This window comes from Oryza sativa, chromosome 7 (genome assembly GCF_034140825.1).
Source record: "Oryza sativa Japonica Group chromosome 7, ASM3414082v1".
Lineage (NCBI taxonomy): Eukaryota > Viridiplantae > Streptophyta > Magnoliopsida > Poales > Poaceae > Oryza > Oryza sativa.
The window spans coordinates 1605973-1628600 of record NC_089041.1 but is presented as its reverse complement, the minus strand read 5'-3'; the positions used below and the strand labels follow the sequence as shown (position 1 = coordinate 1628600).

At 44.9% G+C, this 22628-nt stretch overlaps 2 protein-coding genes, 2 long non-coding RNA genes and 1 pseudogene across 12 annotated transcripts; 3 read left to right on the top strand and 2 right to left on the bottom strand.

The window, feature by feature from the left end:
* The first annotated feature begins 439 nt into the window (after positions 1-439).
* LOC112939617 (uncharacterized) lies at positions 440-7198 on the top strand (annotated as a pseudogene).
* On the bottom strand, positions 2289-11396 carry LOC4342326 (uncharacterized). Of its 9 annotated transcripts, none has more exons than XR_010742309.1 (5): positions 11122-11396; positions 7634-7679; positions 4427-4577; positions 3828-4326; positions 2289-3741 (listed from the first exon to the last, which is right to left on the bottom strand). It is a non-coding gene; the product is annotated as an uncharacterized lncRNA (long non-coding RNA). The 9 variants fall into 9 exon arrangements; XR_010742311.1 differs by having other exon boundaries at positions 4427-4572; XR_010742306.1 differs by having other exon boundaries at positions 3828-4083; positions 4181-7679.
* Positions 8466-14405, top strand: LOC112939616 (uncharacterized). The gene is made up of 2 exons (XM_026026935.2): positions 8466-10617; positions 12162-14405. The coding sequence occupies exons 1-2, from the start codon at positions 8667-8669 to the stop codon at positions 14261-14263; spliced, it is 4053 nt and encodes a 1350-aa protein (XP_025882720.2). The 5' UTR covers positions 8466-8666; the 3' UTR covers positions 14264-14405.
* Positions 11966-18782, bottom strand: LOC112939618 (uncharacterized). Its single transcript, XR_010742312.1, has 4 exons — positions 18448-18782; positions 15598-16990; positions 15425-15524; positions 11966-15282 (listed from the first exon to the last, which is right to left on the bottom strand). It is a non-coding gene; the product is annotated as an uncharacterized lncRNA (long non-coding RNA).
* On the top strand, positions 15463-22131 carry LOC136357154 (uncharacterized). The gene is made up of 2 exons (XM_066312080.1): positions 15463-17559; positions 19923-22131. Exons 1-2 carry the CDS (start codon positions 15536-15538, stop codon positions 21973-21975), a joined length of 4077 nt encoding a protein of 1358 aa, XP_066168177.1. The 5' UTR covers positions 15463-15535; the 3' UTR covers positions 21976-22131.
* Positions 22132-22628: the final 497 nt, after the last annotated feature.

The following is a 22628-nucleotide window of genomic DNA, read 5'->3' as shown; positions in this document are numbered from 1 at the left end:
TTTTACAAAAGAAAATGGTATTAGAATGGTCCACTATCAGCATTTTAGCAAAACATGAGTCACTGTCGGTGGAGACAAGAAACCAACTGTAGAAACGATGACGAACATTGAGTCAAAGCACAGCATTTCACACCAAATCGACTATTATTAGCTAACCATTGTACTCCCTCCGTTTTTAATAGATGATGTCGTTGATTTTTGGACACACGTTTGATCATTGTCTTATTCAAAAATTTTGTGCAAATGCATAAGATATAAGTTATGCTTAAAGTACACTTTTAGTGATAAAACAACTCATAACAAAATAAATGGTAATTAGGTAAATATTTTGAACAAGACAAATGGTGAAACATGTGTTCAAAAGTTATTGGCATCATCTATTAAAAATTGGGGTTGTATAATCTACTGCCAAATGAACTATTGATCGGTTACATCTTTGAACTTTAGATCATAGACCTTCAATGACCATATCAAATTGCAGTATTTGTACCTTTGTATCAGTGCTTCAAATTGCTAATATAGTAATATTTCTTATACTATTTTTCTTGCAAGGAAACATTGTAAATATGTACGGTCAAAACTTGACATGCTGTATCCTGTCAGATCATGACCCTTCCATATATAAGTCCAAGCATGCTTAAGAATGCATTATTAACTTCTAACGTGAAATAGTGTATAAGCACGTGTTACAAGACTTAGTTATGGATTAAGTCAAGAAAAAGAATAGTTGAGCTTGCTAAGGATGGTTAGTTGTATTCAGAAAGTCTTAAGGGCATTTTCTTCGAACTCATACCAAATCTCTAGATATTGGCTTATTGGCCTCTACCATGATATTATATAATTTCCTTGTCAATTCATATCCCCAGTAGTGATCAACATGTACACCTCATACCATGTCCTTTTTCAACAAGGAATTTATGCATGAAGTCCAAATCAAACTATCAATTATATATGCAATGGACAGGTAAATTTAACAAAATTTGAGCATTTCTTTTAAATGATTTTGGATAGGGGCTAGCTTTAAGGCAACTTTTGGTCTCTGTCTGATCATTTTTTTTTCCCGCAAATGAGCGTATGGAAGGAGAAAATCGGTCTGATCATTTTGTTCCCTAGCTAATTGTAAGTCAGCCGGTCCTTATTTTACTGACCACAATTACCTGGTGTCTGCATTTTATCAGAAGTTAGAGAAAATTTTGTAAGGAACAAACTTGAGGTCAATTTCAAAGAAAAGTAAAACTTGGGTTAAAATGAGGATAAGCTCTGAGATAGTGAGATGTTTGACCGAGCAAACAAAAGAACAACTTGGTAGTTTGCATGTTAGCCTGGCTGTATCACTTTCAGACAAGGACAGGAAAGGAATTGAAGACTATGCAGAAGATTCGTGCAGTTTAGCTTCATATATGATAAGAGTGAAACCTGGACTGCTCCCGGTACAGCCAAGTCCTAAACACCTTTGTACCTTTTGGCATCTCAATTCTTTGGTTCTTCACAAGCTACACATGGAGAATCAGCCTGTGCTCTTCAGTGCTGTTTTTATCCTCTATGTTAGCTTTCTTGGGCCCTTCTGCGCCAGCTCCGGCGAAGAGAGCTTTGTCTACTCCGGCTTTGCCAGCACCGGCGCAGCCAACCTCACCCTCGATGGCTCAGCCATGGTCACCACCACAGGGCTCCTTCAGCTGACAGACAGCATGCCCAATATCCAAGGCCACGCATTCTACCCAACTCCGCTCCGGTTCAAGAAGCAATCGAATGGCATAGTCCAATCCTTCTCCGTGGCCTTCATGTTCGGCATCATCTCCCCGTACTCCGATGCGAGCACCGACGGCATGGCCTTCGTCGTCGCCCCAAACAAGGGCTTCCCCGATGCCAAGGCGGCGCAGTTCTTGGGCCTCCTCAACATCAGCAGCGACAACAGCACAAGCAACCACATGTTCGCCGTGGAAATCGACACCGCCCAGAACACCGAGTTGGACGATATCGATGGCTACCACGTCGGCATCGACATCAACAGCCTCCACTCCAAGAAATCCCAACACATCGGCTTCTACAATGACCAGCATGGTGGGCTCTTGAAGAACCTGACCCTCACGGGCAGCAACTGCAAGCCGGTCCAAGTGTGGGTGGACTACGATGGAGAGACCACACAGATCAATGTCACTTTGGCTCCCATCAAAGTGACCAAACCTACACGGCCACTGCTCTCAGTCCCCTTCAACCTATCCACAGTGCTCACTGACCAAGCATACATTGGCTTCTCGGCAGCAACAGGTCCGCTCACCTCACATTACTACGTGCTTGGATGGAGCTTCGCTATGAATGCTCCTGCTCCGCCTATTGAAATCTCCAGGTTGCCGAGGCTCCCTTGCCCTGGAGATAATAGGTTGCAGAAGATCTTGCAGATCCTATTGCCAATTGTCGCTGTAGCATTGATCTTCATTGTAGTCATGATACTTGTGAGGAGGCAGCAGAGATATGCGGAATTAAGGGAAGATTGGGAGGTCGAGTTCGGGCCACACCGGTTCTCATACAAGGATCTGTTCAATGCCACAGAAGGTTTCAAGAGTAAGCACATACTCGGCGTGGGAGGGTTCGGAAAAGTGTACAAAGGAGTGCTTCGGACATCCAAACTTGAGGTTGCTGTGAAAAAGGTATCACATGGTTCAAACCAAGGGATGAAAGAGTTTATCTCTGAGGTTGTTAGCATTGGTCACCTTCGGCACCGCAACCTTGTGCAGCTACTTGGTTATTGTCGACGAAAGGGCGAACTCCTACTAGTGTATGACTATATGCCAAATGGTAGCCTTGACAAGTATCTATATGGTGAAGACAACAAACCTGTTTTAAATTGGGCTCAGAGGATGCAAATCATCAAAGACGTGGCTTCTGGCTTATTCTACCTCCATGAGAAGTGGGACAAGGTTGTCATCCACCGTGACATCAAAGCAAGCAACGTGCTCCTGGATAGTGAAATGAATGCCCGGTTAGGCGACTTTGGTCTTGCAAGATTATATGAACATGGCACCAACCCACAGACCACGCACCTGGTTGGAACCATGGGATTCATAGCCCCAGAGCTGGCACGCACAGGAAAGGCATCCCCTCTCACCGACGTGTTCGCCTTCGGCACGTTCCTTCTTGAGGTCACCTGTGGCCGGTGGCCGATCAGCAACAGTGCGCACCACGGCCGAAAGATGTTGGTTGACTGGGTTCTCCAGCACTGGCACCAGGGTTCGCTGCCAGAGACAGTGGACCCGAAGCTGCACGGCATCTACAACGTCGATGAGGCATGCCTGGTGTTGACACTTGGGCTGATGTGCTCACACCCAATACCCGGAGCAAGGCCTATCATGCGGCAGGTCATGCAATACCTTGATGGAGATGCACCGCTGCCGGAGTTTACACCGGCAACCCTGAACTCCAGCTTGCTGGCAATAATGCACAATGAAGGGGTCGACCCATACGTCGCACAGTACCCGTGGTCAGGGAATAGCTTGGGCACAATGACACCAGACATCTTGTCTGGAAGATGAGACCTGCACATAATGCATTTGTTAGAACTTTCAAGTGCTTGCCTGCTTAGGCAAATGACAGGCAATTATAAAATGTCCTTTGTTGTAGTATCATTAGATTTACCTTACTTGTAGAAGTGCAGTGTATTTTGATTAACTGTAAATCTGTGCAAGTTACTGTGATTGGATTGATTCTATGGTGAATATAGATGGAGGTTTGTGAACTGCAAAGCTATGTGGATCAGTCATCAGTGGGTAGCATGTAAAGTCGTGACTTCCATTGTCAGCAAAAACTGAAATATTTACTTGAGTTGTTACCTGTCACTGCAATTGATGTCTGTCTGGAAAAAAGAAGCCAATTAAAACATTGAAGCAGGCTCAGCCCAGATCGACCGACACTGCTTCTCTCTACACATCCATCATGGACCCAGGTAGTTGCAGATCAGCGATTCCTCAAGACAGATTCAAAGACCAAGGGCCCAGAAGTTTGCCGAATCGACAATGCAGTCTTACACAGCTTCAAGCCTTCAAAGACAGATTCAAGATTCCTCAAGGAATATAGCTACACCAATCCCTGAAAGTTGGAAGGAAAAAAGAACAGGCTGAAAATTTAACACCAACTTCTGTCAATCTAATATCAGAAGTTCAGAACAAAGGTGGAATTCAGAGACTTCATTTTATTTCAGAATGTCCATATGTCATCCTGACACCAGCATGAAACACCAAGCTTGCAGACTTCCACCAGAACAAATGGCATTCTCAACAAGAGGGGAAAACACAGCCCAAGAAGGATAGCTTCGACAGATCACTAGTTGGTCTGTGTGCAAAGAAAATGATGTCACTTTCTGTTTGTCCAGAGAAGACAAGGCAGACCATGCAAAGTCATCAATGCACTGGGAATTTGTCAGACAACATACCTTTGCTACTTACATCACTGGGTTGAAACTTGATTCCCAGTCAAGGATGCCGCCTCCAAGTTCAGAAAAATATAGCTTCTGTATTAATATTCAGACTGTTGAGATATCCCATTGGCCAATGTTTTGTTCATACCACTTGTTAGCTGCTATACTATGACCAAAGGAGTGGGTTGACTATTAGTAGGCACCAATGAAAAATTACGTGATTGAAAGAAATGTTTAATAAACAAATGATGTGATGTCTGCTAGAATTTTATAGGAGCTTCAATATGGTCAGCGTCAAATTTATTGTCAGATGTAAACAAAGCCAAAATTATGTAGCAACCTAGCAGTCTAGAACTAACCCTCTGGTCATTCATACGTCAAACAAGTACAGATGTATAATCTCATGCACCTTAATTTGTTTCTTAGTGGCCCAGACAAATAAATATATTTTCCATTATTAATTCAAATAAGCATGTCATTTTCAGCATTTATTGCTTGATGCATACTTTGGTGTAGGCATGTAGGAAACAAACAGGAAGGAGGCTAGGAAAAGTATGCAGAGGATTTGGACAAGCAAGCCATAACTAATTATAAATAGCCTAGATCCAGATTAAATTGAGAATGCATGTTAGTGTGGCACTGCAAACCACACTGCATGATCCATAATATGCAAGTAGAAGAAAAGCCTAGCATGAAGATTATGCTGTTCGGCCTGCTAGCAGTTCTTGCAGGGTGCAGTGATGCTGTTGACCAATTTGTCTACTCCGGTTTCACCGGCAGCAACCTCACCCTTGATGGTGGAGCCAGAGTCACGCCAAGCGGCCTCCTGGAGCTGACCAATGGCATGGTTCGGCTGAAAGGCCATGCCTTCCATCCGACTCCACTGCATCTCCACGAGTCGCCTAATGGAACGGTGCAGTCCTTCTCCATATCGTTTGTGTTTGCTATCCTCTGTGACTACCCTGATTCATGTGGGCATGGCCTCGCCTTCTTCATTGCTCCAAGCAAGAATTTCGCAAGTGCGTTCTGGACCCAGTATTTGGGCCTTTTCAACAACAAGAACAATGGAGACCCAAACAACCACATCTTTGCTATCGAGCTCGATACTGTCCAAAATGATGACTTACAAGACATCAGTAATAACCACATTGGCATCAATATCAACAGTCTTTACTCCATGAAATCTCGTGATGCTGGCTTTTACGATGATAAGAGTGGTGACTTTAAGAATTTGACACTCATTAGCCAGAAGGCGATGCAAGTTTGGGTAAACTATGATAGAGAAATCACACAGATCAATGTGACCATGGCCCCCCTCAATGTGGAAAAACCTGTGAAGCCACTGCTTTCTACTACCTACAATCTATCAACAGTGCTCACTGACTCGGCATATATTGGCTTCTCATCTTCAACAGGAACAGTCAGTGGAAAACACTATGTGCTAGGTTGGAGCTTCGGCATGAACAGCCCGGCTCCATCAATTGACATTGCCAAGCTTCCTCGTCTAGGTTAAAAGGCTCGGTCCAAGGTATTGCAGACAATTTTGCCAATAGTAGCTGTGGTGTTCCTCCTCTCTGCGGGCACTACCATTTTTCTGTGCATGCGGAGGAATCTAAGATATGCTGAGCTACGCGAAGATTGGGAAGTCGAGTATGGGCCACGGAGGTTCTGTTACAAGGATTTGTTTGATGCCACAGAAGGATTCAAAAATAAGCACCTACTAGGTACAGGAGGGTTTGGAAGTGTGTATAAGGGGGTGCTCCCTATATCTAGATTGGATATAGCTGTGAAAAGGGTGTCACATGACTCAACCCAAGGCATGAAAGAATTTATTGCAGAGATTGTTAGTATTGGTTGCCTTCAACACCGCAATCTTGTGCAGTTACTGGGATATTGCCGGCGAAAAGGTGAACTTCTCTTAGTGTATGATTATATGCCAAATGGAAGCCTTGACAAATACCTATATGGTAAAGAGGGCAAGCCTACATTAGATTGGACTCAAAGATTCCAAATCATCAAAGGTGTAGCATCTGGATTACTCTACCTTCATGAAGAGAGCGAGAAAGTTATCATTCATCGAGACATTAAGGCAAGCAATGTACTCCTCGATAACGACACAAATGCACGGATAGGTGACTTTGGTCTCGCAAGGTTGTATGATCATGGTACTGATCCAGAAACCACACGAGTGGTTGGCACCATAGGATACCTAGCTCCAGAGCTAGCACGCGGTGGCAAAGCGACCCCTCTTACAGATGTATTTGCCTTTGGCATGTTCATTCTTGAGGTCACCTGTGGGCAAAAGCCTGTCATGCAAAACACAGAAGACGACCAATTGGTTCTTATTGATTGGGTGCTTGAACATTGGCATAAAGGCTCACTCGCTGATACAGTGGACATCAAACTTCAAGGAGAATACAATATTGATGAGGCCTGCCTAGCACTAAATATAGGGTTGCTGTGCTCCCACCCTTTAATAAGCGTAAGGCCAAATATGAGGCAAGTCGTGCAATATCTCAACAAGGACATACCACTACCTGAGTCAATGCCAACACATTTAAGCTTCTACGTGATGGCCTTGATACAGAACAAAGGATTCAGTCCATGCACCATAACAGATCCTTCATCAGCAACAAGTTTTGGCACAATATCTAGCACCTCACTCTCAGAAGGAAGATGAATAGATGAGGCATGTGATCTTCAATAGTTTTAGGTGTGCTTGTTTATATGTTTGGAATGCTTTTTACCTATCTACAGAATTTTATTCTCATAAAATTTATTTCCACATTTTCATGTGCCGGTTATGTTTAGTTTAATATACTCAACTGGGATTATAAATTTATTTGATGATAAAATCAAGACCTTCTAAATAGAAGATGCAGTGGGTACACAGAGTCACAAACTTGAGCAAAATGAGGCACATGAATAGAAAAGAAGAAAACAGAAAGGGAGAAGACAGACTACCAAAACTAGAATTGGACAATTTCGTCATCTACTCTAGCAAGGATGCAGGACATATTTCACTTGCATAACTGAACAAGAAATGACATAAATTATTATTCTTCTAAATATTTTTCTTCTATTTCTGTGCCCCATGTACGAGCCAAGGCATTACTATTAGTATTTAACTATAGAAAACACAGCAGGGAATAAAAGAAAATCTGGGGTGTATCAGGTCAGAACAAACATTAGATCCTACAAAACAAAGAACGGATAAGTTACCATAAGATCTGCTTGCACTTGTCGAGATATGACGAGTTCCAGTCCTCTGCAACAGGACCAATAATAAAATGAGCTCCCCAAAAAATGAAGATTGGTTTCCAATGAGCAAAATTCAATAAAGGTTCTCCACTTGGTACTTGTGAACACAAGATTTGTTAAATAACCGTTCGCTGTACTCAAGAAAATAAAGTAGTATGGTAAAAAAAGTTGTTAGCAACACAAGTTATTTATGTTTATCTAAACATTTATATACCCATTAGATTTCCCATTTGTTTTGGTTGAGTCCTTCAAAAAAAATCTGTATTTCAGAATTAAATTCAAGTTTAACTTCCTCTTGTTTTGGAGATTAAGTTTAGACCATATAACTGGACAAGATTTTATTCAGCTAAACACAAAGTGCACACATCACAGTTGCAAACATGACCACAAGACTAGGGAAAGTGACTGCAGTGATGGCAACAGGAACCAACCTGTAGGCGTGTAACACAGGATGCATTTCTTGACTTATTCAACAAATGCGAAATTCAGATATTGGAAATCAGAAAGAAACATTTCATTGGCCAGAATTTGTCTTCGGAGATACATTAATAGTTATTGACAGGTCAATAGTACTGTTGGATCTCAATAAGCACTTGGCTGGCAAAATGGAGGTATGAGATTCAGCAGCGCTAGCAAATGTTGGATAGTTTTTCTTTATTAAATTTGATTAGTCAATTTTTCCAAGGAAAGTTCAAACTGTCTTTAGTTAAAATAAAAGGTGATAAATGTTCCTTTTGTCAAAGTAGTCTCTATCAAAGTAGCAAGGAGTCAAAAGAGAAGCTATTCACTTGACAAGAGAATAGCACAGAAAAAATACATAAAGCAATATACAAAAATCATATTTCATAGCTGGCTGAGTCAATACTGAGAAAAATAACAATAGTTTGACTATTACTAGAGGGGTAGACAACCGCAAGCCATTGTTCACAGTTATCTTATAAAGTACTTTGTTATTGCATCTTTCTAGAATCTAGAGTTGTAACAGGTTGCATTCATGCCTGGCAAGATGTACAAGCGTTTAATTCTATGCCAACTCATATTCCTTGGCCACGACCTTGCATCCTTCACCATTGCTGAGGAGCAGTTCATCTACTCTGGCTTCAGTCAAGCCAACCTAAGCCTTGATGGCACAGCTACAATAACACCAGAAGGGCTCCTTCAGCTGACCAATGGCACCTTTAACCTCAAAGGTCATGCACTCTACCCAGCTCCTCTGCAATTTCGTAGGCATCCCACTGGTGACGTGCAATCTTTTTCGCTCACCTTCATCTTCAGCATCCTCTCTGCTATTCCTGACAAAGGTGCAGATGGCATGGCCTTCTTTATCTCCACAAACAAGAGTTTCTCCAACGCGCTGCCAGCCCAGTATTTAGGGATCCTCAATGACCAGAACAACGGCAACACAAGCAACCATATATTCGCAGTTGAGCTTGACACCATCCAAAACAGTGAGTTCCAGGACATCAGTGACAACCATGTTGGCATCAACATTAATAGTCTCCACTCTGTGCAATCCCGGGATGCTGGCTTCTATGATGACAAAAATGGTGTGTTCAAGAACTTGACGCTTGTTAGCCGTGACGTGATGCAAGTGTGGGTTGAGTATGATGCAGGATCCACACAGATTGATGTAACCTTGGCTCCCATCAAAGTGGCTAAACCTACACTGCCACTAGTCTCAGCCATCTACAATCTTTCAACAGTGCTCCCAGGTACAGCATACATTGGCTTCTCATCAGCCACTGGGGTGATCAACTCAAGATATTATGTGCTTGGCTGGAGCTTCAGCATGGGTGGAACTGCTTCTGGGATTGACATAAGGAAGCTACCAAAGTTACCTCATGTTGGACCAAGGCCTCGCTCAAAGGTTTTGAAGATCATTATGCCAGCCACTATTGCAGCATCCATCTTTGTTGCAGGGGCTCTCTTAGTTCTTCTTGTGCGGAGGAAATTGACATATACCGAGCTACGGGAAGATTGGGAGACAGAGTTTGGGCCAAATAGGTTCTCATACAAGGATTTGTTCCTTGCTACAGAAGGATTTAAGAACAAGAACCTACTTGGTACAGGAGGATTTGGAAAGGTGTATAAAGGCATACTTCCAACGAACAAATTGGAGGTTGCAGTTAAAAGGTTGTCACATGAATCAAGGCAAGGAACAAAGGAGTTCATCACTGAGATTGTTAGCATTGGCCGCCTTCGACACCGAAACCTTGTTCAGCTACTTGGCTACTGCAGGCGAAAAGGTGAACTTCTTTTGGTCTATGACTACATGCCAAATGGCAGTCTTGACAAGTACCTATATTCTGAAGACAAACTGTCGCTAGATTGGAATAAGAGGTTCCATATCATCAAAGGAGTTGCATCTTGCTTGCTCTACCTCCATGAGGAGTGTGAAAGTGTTGTCATCCACCGAGATATCAAGGCCAGCAATGTGCTACTTGATAGTGAATTGAATGGACGGTTAGGAGATTTTGGTCTTGCAAAGTCATACGATCATGGTTCTGACCCACAGACCACACGTGTGGTAGGTACCATGGGTTACCTAGCCCCGGAATTGGTACGAACAGGTAAGCCGTCTCCTCTTACGGATGTGTTCGCATTTGGCACATTTCTTCTTGAGATCACCTGTGGGCAAAGGCCTGTCAAGCAGAATGCACAAGGTGACCGATTTATGTTGGTTGATTGGGTACTTGAGCATTGGCAGAAAGGATCGATGGTGGAGACAATAGACAAGAGGCTACAAGGAAACTGCAACATAAATGAGGCATGCCTTGTGCTGAAACTTGGGCTCTTGTGCTCACAACCATTCGCTAGGTCAAGGCCCAGTATGAACCATGTCATGCTATACCTCAACGGAGACATGCAACTTCCAGAGTTCACGCCAACTGATACGAGCCTGAACATGCTAGCATTGATGGAAAACAGAGGATTAGACCCTTCCGGTGTGTCATATCCACAGCTGATGACAAGAATTGGCGAAATGTCAAGCCTCTCAGGACGATAGGAAAAAAAAAAAGATCCTTAGTCTATTGCATTATACTGGGTGTTTTCTTGTATATTTTCTCTAAATGAACATCGGTCGATTCTGCCCATTGGATAAATGATTATCAAACAACAATTCAGAATATGGTATAGATAATAAAAGTGTAAGCAATATGATATATGAATCCTTTATTCAATTTTCAGTGTAGGACCAGACAAGAATGGCCATGTATGTTGGGGTAACAATTAGCCCAAAACCTATAATAGCACTGTAGATGTACTTGGATGGAATCATGGAAGCATATCATTTATCTGTTGTTTGTCAATTTAGCATTACCAATTTAGACCCTAAATCACACAAGCATTCATATGCCATGGCAACTAGAAAATGGTAAGAACTGCTCCCAAATCGAGAAATGAGAAATTGAAGGCAAGCAGGATTACGGGAGAGTAGCAAGTGCTACCTGAGCCGAAGAAACCCCATGCAGCCACCGTTCCTCCGGCGGCGGCCGCCGCCGACGAGGGCGTCGCCATCGGGCATAGCACCGGCGGCAGCCGGCAGGCTCTGCTGGTTGGCTGCGAGCGATGAGGCCAGCCTCGGCCTTGCCTCGCGACGCCCTGGCCGAGCCGGCGCCGTATAGGAAGGTAGCCGGCGAGCAGCCGCCGGCCGGCGAAGCAGATAAGGCGGCGGCGCGGTGGAATCGGCTTGCTCGCCGGCGGTGTGGGAATGATGACTCCCAGCCCAATATGGCCCACGCTATTTTCCTTGTATATGATTTTGGGCTCCAGCCCAGCCCATTTTAGGCCCATGACTTCGTGATAAATACTAATAAATAGCCCATTATATTACTATGTAAGTTCCCAGAGATTATTTGAAATGTATATCTAGACTCATCTACCTCATTTTCTAGAAGTTCATTCATCTACTTTACTCTGTTTTTAAATACTCCAATTGATAGCCTGCAATATTCGCTTTCAGAATTTGACCGTTCATCCTTTTTGTAAAAATATTTACATACACTGAAATGGATATCAGGATATGAAGCTCAAAGTTATCGGTTATTAAATTTCTAAAAACGTTACTCCGTATTAAAATTTATTATGGCCTGAATATGACAATTTAAAAATAATTAATAGTTAAATTTTTAATAATAAAGCTCAAAGTTATCTCAGTTACTTCTATTTGAATACGAAGATAGTTACAATTTTTCCAAAAATCTAGAGAGAGAGAAAACTAGAACAGAGGTGTATTGACACAAGAAGTGTCCTCTCAAATTTAGCACAACAGTCAGGTCAATTCACCTCAAATTTCACCGGACGGTGAAAGAAACGCCGGCCAAATTTATTAAGATTTAGAGAAATTTAGTAAATTAAACCACAATCATGGTCGTTACAAACACGAATAGACCCCTACACTAATTAAATCACTCTAATTTTACTTTGACCTCACACTATTACAGCATTATTATTAGCGTTGAAGCTGGTTTTTTGGTGAAACATGAAGCCATCATGCTCCTTCACGTGAAGCTCATCTGCCTCCTCCTCCTTGCCGGAGCTAGCCTCGCCGCGTGCACCGCCGGCGACGGCAACGACGACGACCACCAGTTCGTTTACTCAGGCTTCACCGGCAGCAACCTCACCCTCGACGGAGCCGCCGTGATCACGCGCACCGGCCTTCTCGAGCTCACCAATGGCACGCTCCGCCAGAAAGCCCACGCCATCCATCCGGCCCCGTTCCGCCTCCGCGGCGGCTCGTCGTCGTCGTCGACGGCGACGGCGACGGCGACGGCGACGGCGACGGCGACACGGTCCTTCTCGGCGTCCTTCGTGTTCGCCATCCTATGCCCCGACGCCGACGCCTGCGGCCACGGCATCGTCTTCTTCGTCGCACCGGCCAACCACAGCTTCTCCGGCGCGTTCCCCAGCCAGTACATCGGCCTCTTCAACGGCAGCAGCGACGGCGACGCCGGGAACCACCTCGTCGGCGTCGAGCTCGACACCGACCAGAACAACGAGTTCCGTGATATCGACGGCAACCACATCGGCGTCGACATCAACAGCCTCACCTCCATTAACTCAACCAGCGCCGGCTACTACGACGACAACGACGGCGGCAACTCCGGCGACCATGGCTTCCACAACCTGACGCTGGCGAGCCACGGCGAGGCCATGCAAGTGTGGGTCGATTACAACGGCACGGCCAAGCAGATCACCGTCGCCATGGCTCCCCTCAAGATGGCCAAGCCTTCCAAGCCATTGTTGTCTTCTACCTACGACCTCTCCACGGTGTTCGTCGCCGACGAGCCCTACATGGTGGGCTTCTCGTCGGCGACGGGTTCTTTCAACTCCAGACACTACGTTCTCGGTTGGAGCTTCGCCATGGATGGACCTGCTCCGGCCATCGACATCGACAAGCTGCCCAAGCTGCCTCGCTTCGCCCCCAAGCACAAGCCCAAGATGGTAGAGATAATTCCGCCATTGGCGACGGCTACATTCATCGTCGCATTGGGAACCGTCTCTGTTCTTCTGATACGGAGACGGATGAGGTACACCGAGTTGCGGGAAGATTGGGAGGTTGAGTTTGGACCGCATCGGTTCTCCTACAAGGACTTGTTCCGCGCCACGGATGGATTCAAGAGCATGAATCTGGTTGGTGTCGGAGGATTTGGGAGAGTATACAAGGGAGTGCTTCAATCATCTAAATTGGAGATTGCTGTCAAGAGGGTATCACATGATTCGAAGCAAGGCATGAAAGAGTTCATTGCGGAGGTTGTTAGCATAGGTCGACTACAGCATCGTAATCTTGTTCAGTTACTTGGTTATTGCAGGCGAAAAGGTGAACTTCTTTTGGTGTATGAGTATATGGCGAATGGAAGTCTTGATAAACACTTGTACAGTGAAGGTGATAAGCGGGTTTTAGATTGGGATCAAAGACTTCAAATCATCAAAGGAATTGCATCTGGTTTGCTCTACCTTCACGAGGAGTGGGAGAAAGTGATCGTCCACCGGGATATTAAAACAAGCAATGTCCTCCTCGACAGCGAGATGAATAGTCGATTAGGTGACTTTGGCTTGGCAAGGCTTTATGACCGTGGTGCAGACCCACTGACCACTCATGTGGTTGGTACCATAGGATACCTAGCGCCAGAACTAGGCCGTAGCAGCAAGGCCACTCCTTTGACTGATATATTTGCTTTTGGCATATTTATTCTCGAGGTTACTTGTGGGCGAAGACCAATCATGCAAGTTCCAGAGGGCGAACAACATGTGTTGGTTGACTGGGTGCTCGAGCATTGGCACAAAGGATCAATAACTGAGATAGTGGATACAAAGCTCCATGGAAACTATAATGTAGATGAGGTATGTCTAGTACTAAAGCTTGGATTATTATGCTCACATCCTCTCTCCAATGCAAGGCCCAATATAAGGCAAGTGATGAAGTACCTAACTGGAGACATGGCAATGCCAGAACTGGTGCCAACACACCACAGCTTTCATACACTTGCACTGATGCAGAACCAAGGATTCGACTCATACGTCATGTCATACCCTTCATCAACGGCAAGCATGAGCGCCATGTCCAACAACCTTTCAGCACAAAGATGAATTACAGTGTTAACATATTGTACTTATGTAAATTTTGCATGCTTAGTCACTTAGATACTCAAGTGTGGCCTCCATTTTCAACTTTACTGTTTTATTTTTTTTAAAAAAAAATAAGTTACTGAAAAAGAGTTATACTGTTTAATGAAATTCAGGCCAAAAAGTACCGAGTGAAATTACTGAATTTCAATTATTGCAGTGGATAATGCAAAAAGAAAGAAACTGAAATCCATAAAAGCCTAAGTGCAAGACATGAGAAATTCGTGATTGTCTAAAAGATCAGACCAAAGTGTTGAAGTACCATACCTCCCTACATATCTTGTTCATCATCTAGTTTTGTTAGGTGACTTGTAAGGTATCAGAGTCAAGTCAAGAGAGGTACTGATTTAAAATATCTAAACACTATGATGGAATATAGTGGTGATGTTGAGCGGTTAAAATCCTTTCCTGAACAACAGAGATATTTTTCACCCATCTCACACATACCATTACAAAGACAAAAAAACCAATGCCATGACTTTCAGTTTAACAAATAACAATGCATTTGTCATCTATTTTCACAAACTCCAATGCAATGATTGCATAAGAGATGAAGTTATTTTGAGATAAATAAGATGGTGAAAAATAAAGTTATTTTGGGACGGGGGAGTAATAATCACAGCGCAGTTCAAGTTCACTTCTTAACCAGACTTAGCTGGACAACAGCCTAGACAAACCAAAGACCAAACACTATCAAGTCATCGTCGAAGTGGACATGTCAGAAATTAAGTGAAAACTACAGCATTGACAACTGCAAATCTACTATGGCTAGAGGAGCACGGCATTCCATTCTTCAACACGATTATGATTGATCAGTCAAAATCATGTGGTCCAACACGACTGTGATAATTGATTCCGGAAAAGAAAATTTCTGACCAGAAGGAAGCACAAATTTTCGCTCAACTTCCGCTACACACTTGCTGATCTCTCTTAGAAGATTCGTTGACGTGTCCTGTGACGTTGTTGCTAAACAACCCTGGCATCTGTTTCCAGGAAACAGTCAAGCAAGCACAACAAATAAATGTTTTGATAAGTTCTTTAGTAAAGAAGTTCTGATAAGCTCAAATGGATCGTAAAAAAGAAATTCCATCACATGCTTTGACTACAAGAGGGCAGTAATAGTACCAGAAAACGATGGTCGATTTATCGATTTCCGAATGAAATCCAGAGCACTTGAGACCATATGTAACAAGAAGCCACCGCACCACCAGTAAGTAAACTTCAGCTGCAAATGTTATGGAGTTGTTAGTCCATATCAGTTTTCAGAGGAACAATTGGCAAAAACAAGTGCACCGTACCGCGCCTTTCATGAAGATTGCACTCTCCTTTCTTCTCCATATCCTGCTGTTCCATGGCTTTAATCTTGTGCTGGCCGTCAGTGCCAGCGATGACCAGTTCGTCTTCTCTGGCTTCTCCGGTGCCAACGTCACCCTCGATGGCACGGCCACGGTCACAGCAGGCGGCCTCCTTGAGCTGACCAACGGCACGACCCAGCTCAAAGGCCATGCCTTCTTCCCAGCTCCCTTGAGCTTCCGCGGGTCACTCAACGGCACGGTGCAATCCTTCTCAGCCTCCTTTGTGTTTGCCATCCTCACATCTTACCCCAACCTGAGCTGCCATGGCATCGCCTTCGTTGTTGCGCCGAGCAACAATCTATCCACAGCACTGGCAGCACAGTACATGGGACTCACCAACATCGACAACAATGGCAACGCGAGCAACCACATTTTTGCTGCAGAGATTGACACCATGCAGAATGTTGAGTTCCAGGACATCAACAACAACCATATCGGTGTTGACATCAATGGCCTCCACTCGGTGGAATCACACTATGCAGGCTACTACGACAAGAATGGAAGCTTCCATAACATGAATCTTATCAGCGGCGATGTTATGCAGGCATGGGTGGATTATGATGGAGATATCGCTCAAATTAACATCACCATTGGTCCAATTGATATGTCTAAACCAGGAAGGTCACTCATCTCTACCACATACAACCTCTCAGATGTTCTCATGGAGCCATCATTCATCGGATTCTCCTCTGCGACAGGCCCAATCAACTCTCGGCACTACATTCTTGGTTGGAGCTTCGGCATGAACAAGCCTGCTCCAAACATTGATATTGCCAAGTTGCCAAAGCTACCTCGCCTTGCCCCAAAGCCTCAATCCAAGGTCTTGGTAATCCTACTTCCAATAGCTATCGCAGCATTCATCCTTTCTGTGGGCATCGCCATGGTTTTTCTAGTACGGAGAAGACAGAGATATGCTGAACTGCGTGAAGATTGGGAGGATGAGTTTGGACCGCATCGGTTCGCATACAAGGATTTACTCCATGCTACTGATGGATTCAGTGACAAGCATATTCTTGGAGCGGGAGGGTTTGGCAGAGTATACAAAGGAATTCTCCCAAAATCAAAATTGGAGGTTGCTGTGAAGAGGGTGTCCCATGAATCAAGGCAAGGAATGAAAGAGTTTGTTGCTGAGGTAGCTAGTATTGGCAGGATTCGACACCGCAACCTCGTGCAACTACTTGGTTATTGCCGGAGAAAGGGTGAGCTCCTTTTGGTATATGACTACATGTCAAATGGCAGTCTTGACAGATATTTGCATTATGAAGGGAACAAGCCGGTCTTGGATTGGGTTCAGAAGTTCCAAATTATCAAAGATGTTGCATCTGGTTTACTCTACCTTCATGAGAAGTGGGATAAAGTTGTCATTCACCGGGATATCAAAGCAAGCAATGTACTACTCGATAAAGAAATGAATGCACGACTCGGCGATTTTGGCCTAGCAAGGCTGTATGACCATGGCACTGATGCACACACAACGCATATGGTTGGCACCATGGGTTACCTTGCACCAGAGCTAATTCACACAGGGAAGGCATCAACTCTTACAGATGTTTTTGCATTTGGCACATTCCTTCTCGAGGTCATATGTGGGCAAAGGCCTATTAAGGAAGATGCACACGGAAATCAAATTTTGTTAGTCGATTGGGTACTTGAGCATTGGCACAATGAATCCCTACTTGACACAGTTGATCCAAGGTTACAAGGTGATTACAATGTGGAAGAGGCATGCCTTGTGCTAAAGCTTGGGCTGCTCTGCTCACACCCTTCTACTAATGCCAGGCCATGCATGCAACAAGTTGTGGACTACCTTGAAGGAGATACACCAGTTCCAGAATTGGCATCAACACACCGGAACTTCAACGAGCTAGCCTCAATGAGAAAAAAAGGTTTTGACCCATACATCATGTCATATAATCCATCATCAACGGTGAGTTTCGGCACTGTATCTGACCTATCAGGAGGAAGATGACATACATGGTACTGCTTAACGGTATCCTACATACTTAGTTGGCAAATCCGTGTGCCACATGATCTATTTTGTTAAGATGTAAGTGAAAACTAGCAGGCTAGGATAAACCACATTTATCCTTGATGCCTGATGGAATGCCGAAAGTAGATAAAAAATCTATTTACAGGACTTCAGTGAAGTAATTCTGAACGAGAAAGCATCAGTGAACAAACAGACAGTGTTTTTTTTCCCCATATTTAGCTATATGATGGTATCTTATTTTTCGTTTCGAATCTGATTCAGTGAATTCAGAAATCACAATGTCTGAACCCCTTGTTGTCCAACTGTTCTAATCTTGTGTAGGAATTCCTATATACCTGTTAAATATGGTTGTAAAACATGGGGCAAAATCTGCACAAACAGAAATGTACTTTCCTCCAATACACTGCTCATTCCAGCTGCACCCATATCTCCATTTCTGCATCTGGTTTATTCGGTTATGTCGATTTTTACGATGATGCAGCAGGCAGGGACATCTGCCACAGGGTTCTGACCTGAAATTCAGGCTTTCAGAGATGGAATTGCAGCTCATTGTCATTGGTGGCAGTATTGTTGATGGCCAAATTTATCACCCATTGCAATTGTGATTTAGCTCGTTGTTCTTTTTTTTTTCAATTTATTACACCAATTGAGACCGTATAAACTACACGAAGCATTCACATGCCATGGCAACCTAGCCCTGGAATTCCACCGCGTACAGCCTCAACCTAACTAGGAAATTGGCAGAACTGATCCCCAAACCAAAAGGATGACGACTTGAAGCAAAGAGGATTACAGGAGCATACCAGCTACCCCTGATCCGAAGAAATCCAAGGAGGGCGGCCTGCCGCGGAGGGCGTCGCCGTCGTGCCCCGCAGGCGACGCCAGCAGGGCTGTCGATCGAATGAGCAGGCAAGCTTCGGCCGCGTGTGAGTACTCCCTGGCGGAGCCAGTGCGTCGAGGGAGGCAGTGGGCGGCCGCCGGCCGGCGAAGCGGATAGGCGGCGGCGCGGCGGAATGGTTTGCTCGCCGGCGTCGCCGCCGGAGTGGGGGTATCCACAAAGCCGAAGGATATAAAAGCCCATTGAGGCCCATTTACTAGTACTCAAGATTTTGGGCCACGGCCCACTAACTTATCAGCCTAGTGATTTTCCTTCCAGAAGTATACTGACTTCCTCTTAAACTCTTTACCTTTCATTTTATTTTCTTACAAAAGTATAAAAAAACAACTCTGGTCCTTCCATTTTCATCGGAAAAAAAGAATTAATTACTCAAACATAAATATAGAAAAAAAAATCATTTATGCAATATATTATAAAGGGCTCCTTTGAAATGAAGATAATTTACCCTCTTTTTTTAACAAGAATTAGTTCAATTCATGTGAAAATCCTAAAAAATTAAACCATTCTAGAGGAGACCTAAAGGATTGTGACAATAAGGTATTCTGTTTCACTGAACGAAAATAATATTCCAAAGACTATATGTTCTCCATTCCTTGTGTGCACAAGGCCTATGTTAGCTTCCCAATCAATTCCATGGAAATATATCATCGTTTTTCCACTGAAATTACACTTGGCGGTACGAAACATCAATCCTCCTTTGATCTCTCTCTCTCTCTCTCTCTCTCTCTCTCTCTCTCTCACACACACACACACACAAAATAGTCAAATTCTGGTGCTGGTGACATATGAACATTGACACAAGTTCAGATATTCAGATATAGATCTCTCTCAGCTAAAGTCAATCTTAAAGTCTCAATTCTCATCTACTCTCTTCTCTCCCTGTATGACCCGTATCATTGCCATGACGTAGTAGTAACGGACAGTATTCATTTCCCGAGAGGATGTCTCGTTTTTGCATGTGGCCTAAAAATTTGTAAAAGAAATAATAATAAAACAAAAGATCATATATTATTGCATCACCATGTAAGCTTAAATTCAACTTAAAGCAGTAACAGAAATAACAATTTTAAAAGACGTAATTTACAGTCAAATATGATATTTATTTTTCATTACATAGATCAAATAGTATTTGTGAAATAGCATGTCACATATATTTGTGAAAAATATGACACCATTAATATAACTACTCCCTTTTTTTTATAACCTTTTAGACAACGTATAAAAAAAGAAAAGAAATCCATATCCAGCATGGACACATCTTCAGGCGACAACCACAAGGGGAAAAGGAGAAATGACCGAGCTACACTCTCTTCTTGCCAAGGCTATCATATCATCCATGGCGAAGCAAGCAACCATGCTTCTTCACATGAAGCTCATCAGCATCTACCTCCTAGTGCTCTGCGTGGTCGGAGCCAACGAGCTTCTCGTCGTCGCAGCCAGCGGCAACGACGGCGGCGGCGGCCGGTTCGTCTACTCCGGCTTCGCCGGCGCCAACCTCACCCTCGACGGCACGGCCACGGTCACGCCAGCCGGACTCCTCGAGCTGACCAACGGCACGCTCCAGCTCAAAGGCCACGCGTTCCACCCGACGCCGCTCCGCTTCGGCTTCGGCTCCGGCGGCGGCGGCGGTGGCGATGGGGTGGTGGTGAGGTCCTTCTCCGCCTCGTTCGTGTTCGGCATCCTCTCCGCCTACCCGGACATGAGCGCCCACGGCATCGTCTTCCTCGTGTCACCCACCACCGACTTCTCCGCCGCGCTGGCCAGCCAGTACCTCGGCCTCGTCAACGTCACCAGCAACGGCGACGCCCGCAACCGCATCTTCGCCGTCGAGCTCGACACCCTGCAGCAGGACGAGTTCCGCGACATCAACGACAACCACGTCGGCGTCGACATCAACGGCCTCGTCTCCCTCCAGTCCACCAGCGCCGGCTACTACGCCGCCGACATCAACGGCGGCGGCTTCAGGAACCTGACGCTGATAAGCCACGAGGCGATGCGGGTGTGGGTCGACTACGACGCCGGCGACGCCCGGATCGACGTCACCCTGGCTCCGCTCGCCGTCGCCAAGCCCGTCAGGCCGCTGATCTCCGCCGCCTACAACCTGTCGTCGGTGATCACCGACACGGCGTACGTCGGCTTCTCGTCGGCGACGGGCTCGTTCAACTCACGACACTACGTTCTTGGCTGGAGCTTCGCTGTGGACGGCGGCCCCGCTCCGGCGATCGACGTCGCCAAGCTGCCCAAGCTGCCACGGGAGGGCCCCAAGGCTCGGTCCAAGTTCCTTGAGATCTTCCTCCCAATAGCATCTGCGGCCGTCGTCCTCGCCATGGGCATTTTGGTCATTCTACTTGTGCGTAGGCGGAAGCGGTACACTGAGCTACGCGAAGATTGGGAGGTTGAGTTTGGGCCGCATCGGTTCCCCTACAAGGATCTGCACCACGCAACACAAGGATTCGAGAGTAAGTGCCTGCTCGGCGTAGGAGGGTTCGGAAGAGTGTACAAGGGCGTGCTTCCGAATTCTAACGTGGAGATTGCTGTCAAGAGGGTGTCACATGACTCGAGCCAGGGCGTGAAGGAATTCGTCGCGGAGGTTGTCAGCCTAGGCCGTCTCCAGCACTGCAATCTCGTGAGGTTACTTGGCTACTGCAGACGGAAGGGTGAGCTTATGTTAGTATACGAGTATATGTCGAATGGGAGCCTCGATAAATATCTGCATGGCCAAGACAACAAGCCAACTCTAAGTTGGGCTCAGAGGTTTCAGATCATCAAAGACATCGCATCGGGTTTGCTCTACCTTCACGAGGAGTGCGACAAAGTAGTCATCCATCGAGACATCAAGGCAAGTAACGTGCTCCTCGACAACGAGATGAACGCACGGCTAGGTGATTTCGGTCTCGCCAGATTGTACGACCACGGCGAAGACCCACAGAGCACGCATGTCGTCGGCACAATAGGATACCTGGCTCCAGAGCTGGGACGAACCAGCAAGGCGACTCCACTTACCGACGTATTCGCCTTCGGGACCTTCATCCTCGAGGTCACATGTGGACGAAGACCTATCTACCATGACTCCCATGGCACCCAGGTTATGCTGGTTGACTGGGTGTTGGATCATTGGCACAAACAATCTCTTGTTGACACGGTTGATCTGAAGCTCCATGGTGAGTTCGACGTTGGCGAGGCTTGCCTGGTGCTCAAGTTGGGGCTCTTGTGCTCACACCCGTTCATCAACGCGAGACCAGATATGCGACGAGTGATGCAGTATCTGAAGAGAGAGGTGGCTCTGCCTGAGCTGATGCCAACCAGCATGAGCTTTCACATGCTTGCACTGATGCAGAACGACGGGTTCGACTCGTATGTTCAGTCATATCCTTCTTCAAATTCAAAGGGAAACATCAGCACAGCTACCTCTAGCCTCTTGGAAGAAGGATAAGAGAACCATGCCTGTTTCCATTTGGTTAATTAAATCTTTATTATGTTAAAAAAATGCAATTGGGATTACAAGTTCTAACGACTAGTTAATAATTAGGCTGATTGTGTATATGTAATTTTGTGATAGAAAAGTATTTTGGATCCTCTCAGTTAGATTTGTATTTCGACGTGCTTTTAGTTCTGTGGGGATGATTTTTCTAGTTATAGTACCAACATATTACAAAAGAAATTCCGTACTAGTTTTAATCCTAGTGGGCGATGCGAAATCTTCGAGTTTAGACAGCTACAAGAGAGAGATTCATTAAGAGAGATCATGCATGTATACATCTCTGTGAAAAAGATAGATCCAGAAAAAAAAATATAGGTGATCAGACTGAATAAACTACACAAAACTTCAGTGCCATTTCTCATGAATGTATATATGACAAAATAATTTCAAAGATGGCTCAATAATTATAGTCTTAATATCACTGATGAAAACTCGAGCTCTATCCACCACCATGATAGATCCGCTTTTGTGTAAGACTTATGCAAAAATGGAACACGCAAGCTAGCTAGCCTGATATCTCCAACATGAACATGACATCTCACATCCCTGACGCCAGCAAAATTGTAGTAATTAAGCGCATGTGATGATATGGACAGCACTGCATA

Bases quoted from the DNA above. Each gene is read 5' to 3' on its own strand.
- LOC112939616 (XM_026026935.2), top strand. From the start codon at position 8,667: ATGCCTGGCAAGATGTACAAGCGTTTAATTCTATGCCAACTCATATTC. The intron at 10,618-12,161 runs GTGTGTCATATC...TGAAACATGAAG, and splicing joins CAGAGGATTAGACCCTTCCG to CCATCATGCTCCTTCACGTG.
- LOC136357154 (XM_066312080.1), top strand. From the start codon at position 15,536: ATGGAGTTGTTAGTCCATATCAGTTTTCAGAGGAACAATTGGCAAAAA. The intron at 17,560-19,922 runs GTCATATAATCC...GAAGCTCATCAG, and splicing joins GGTTTTGACCCATACATCAT to CATCTACCTCCTAGTGCTCT.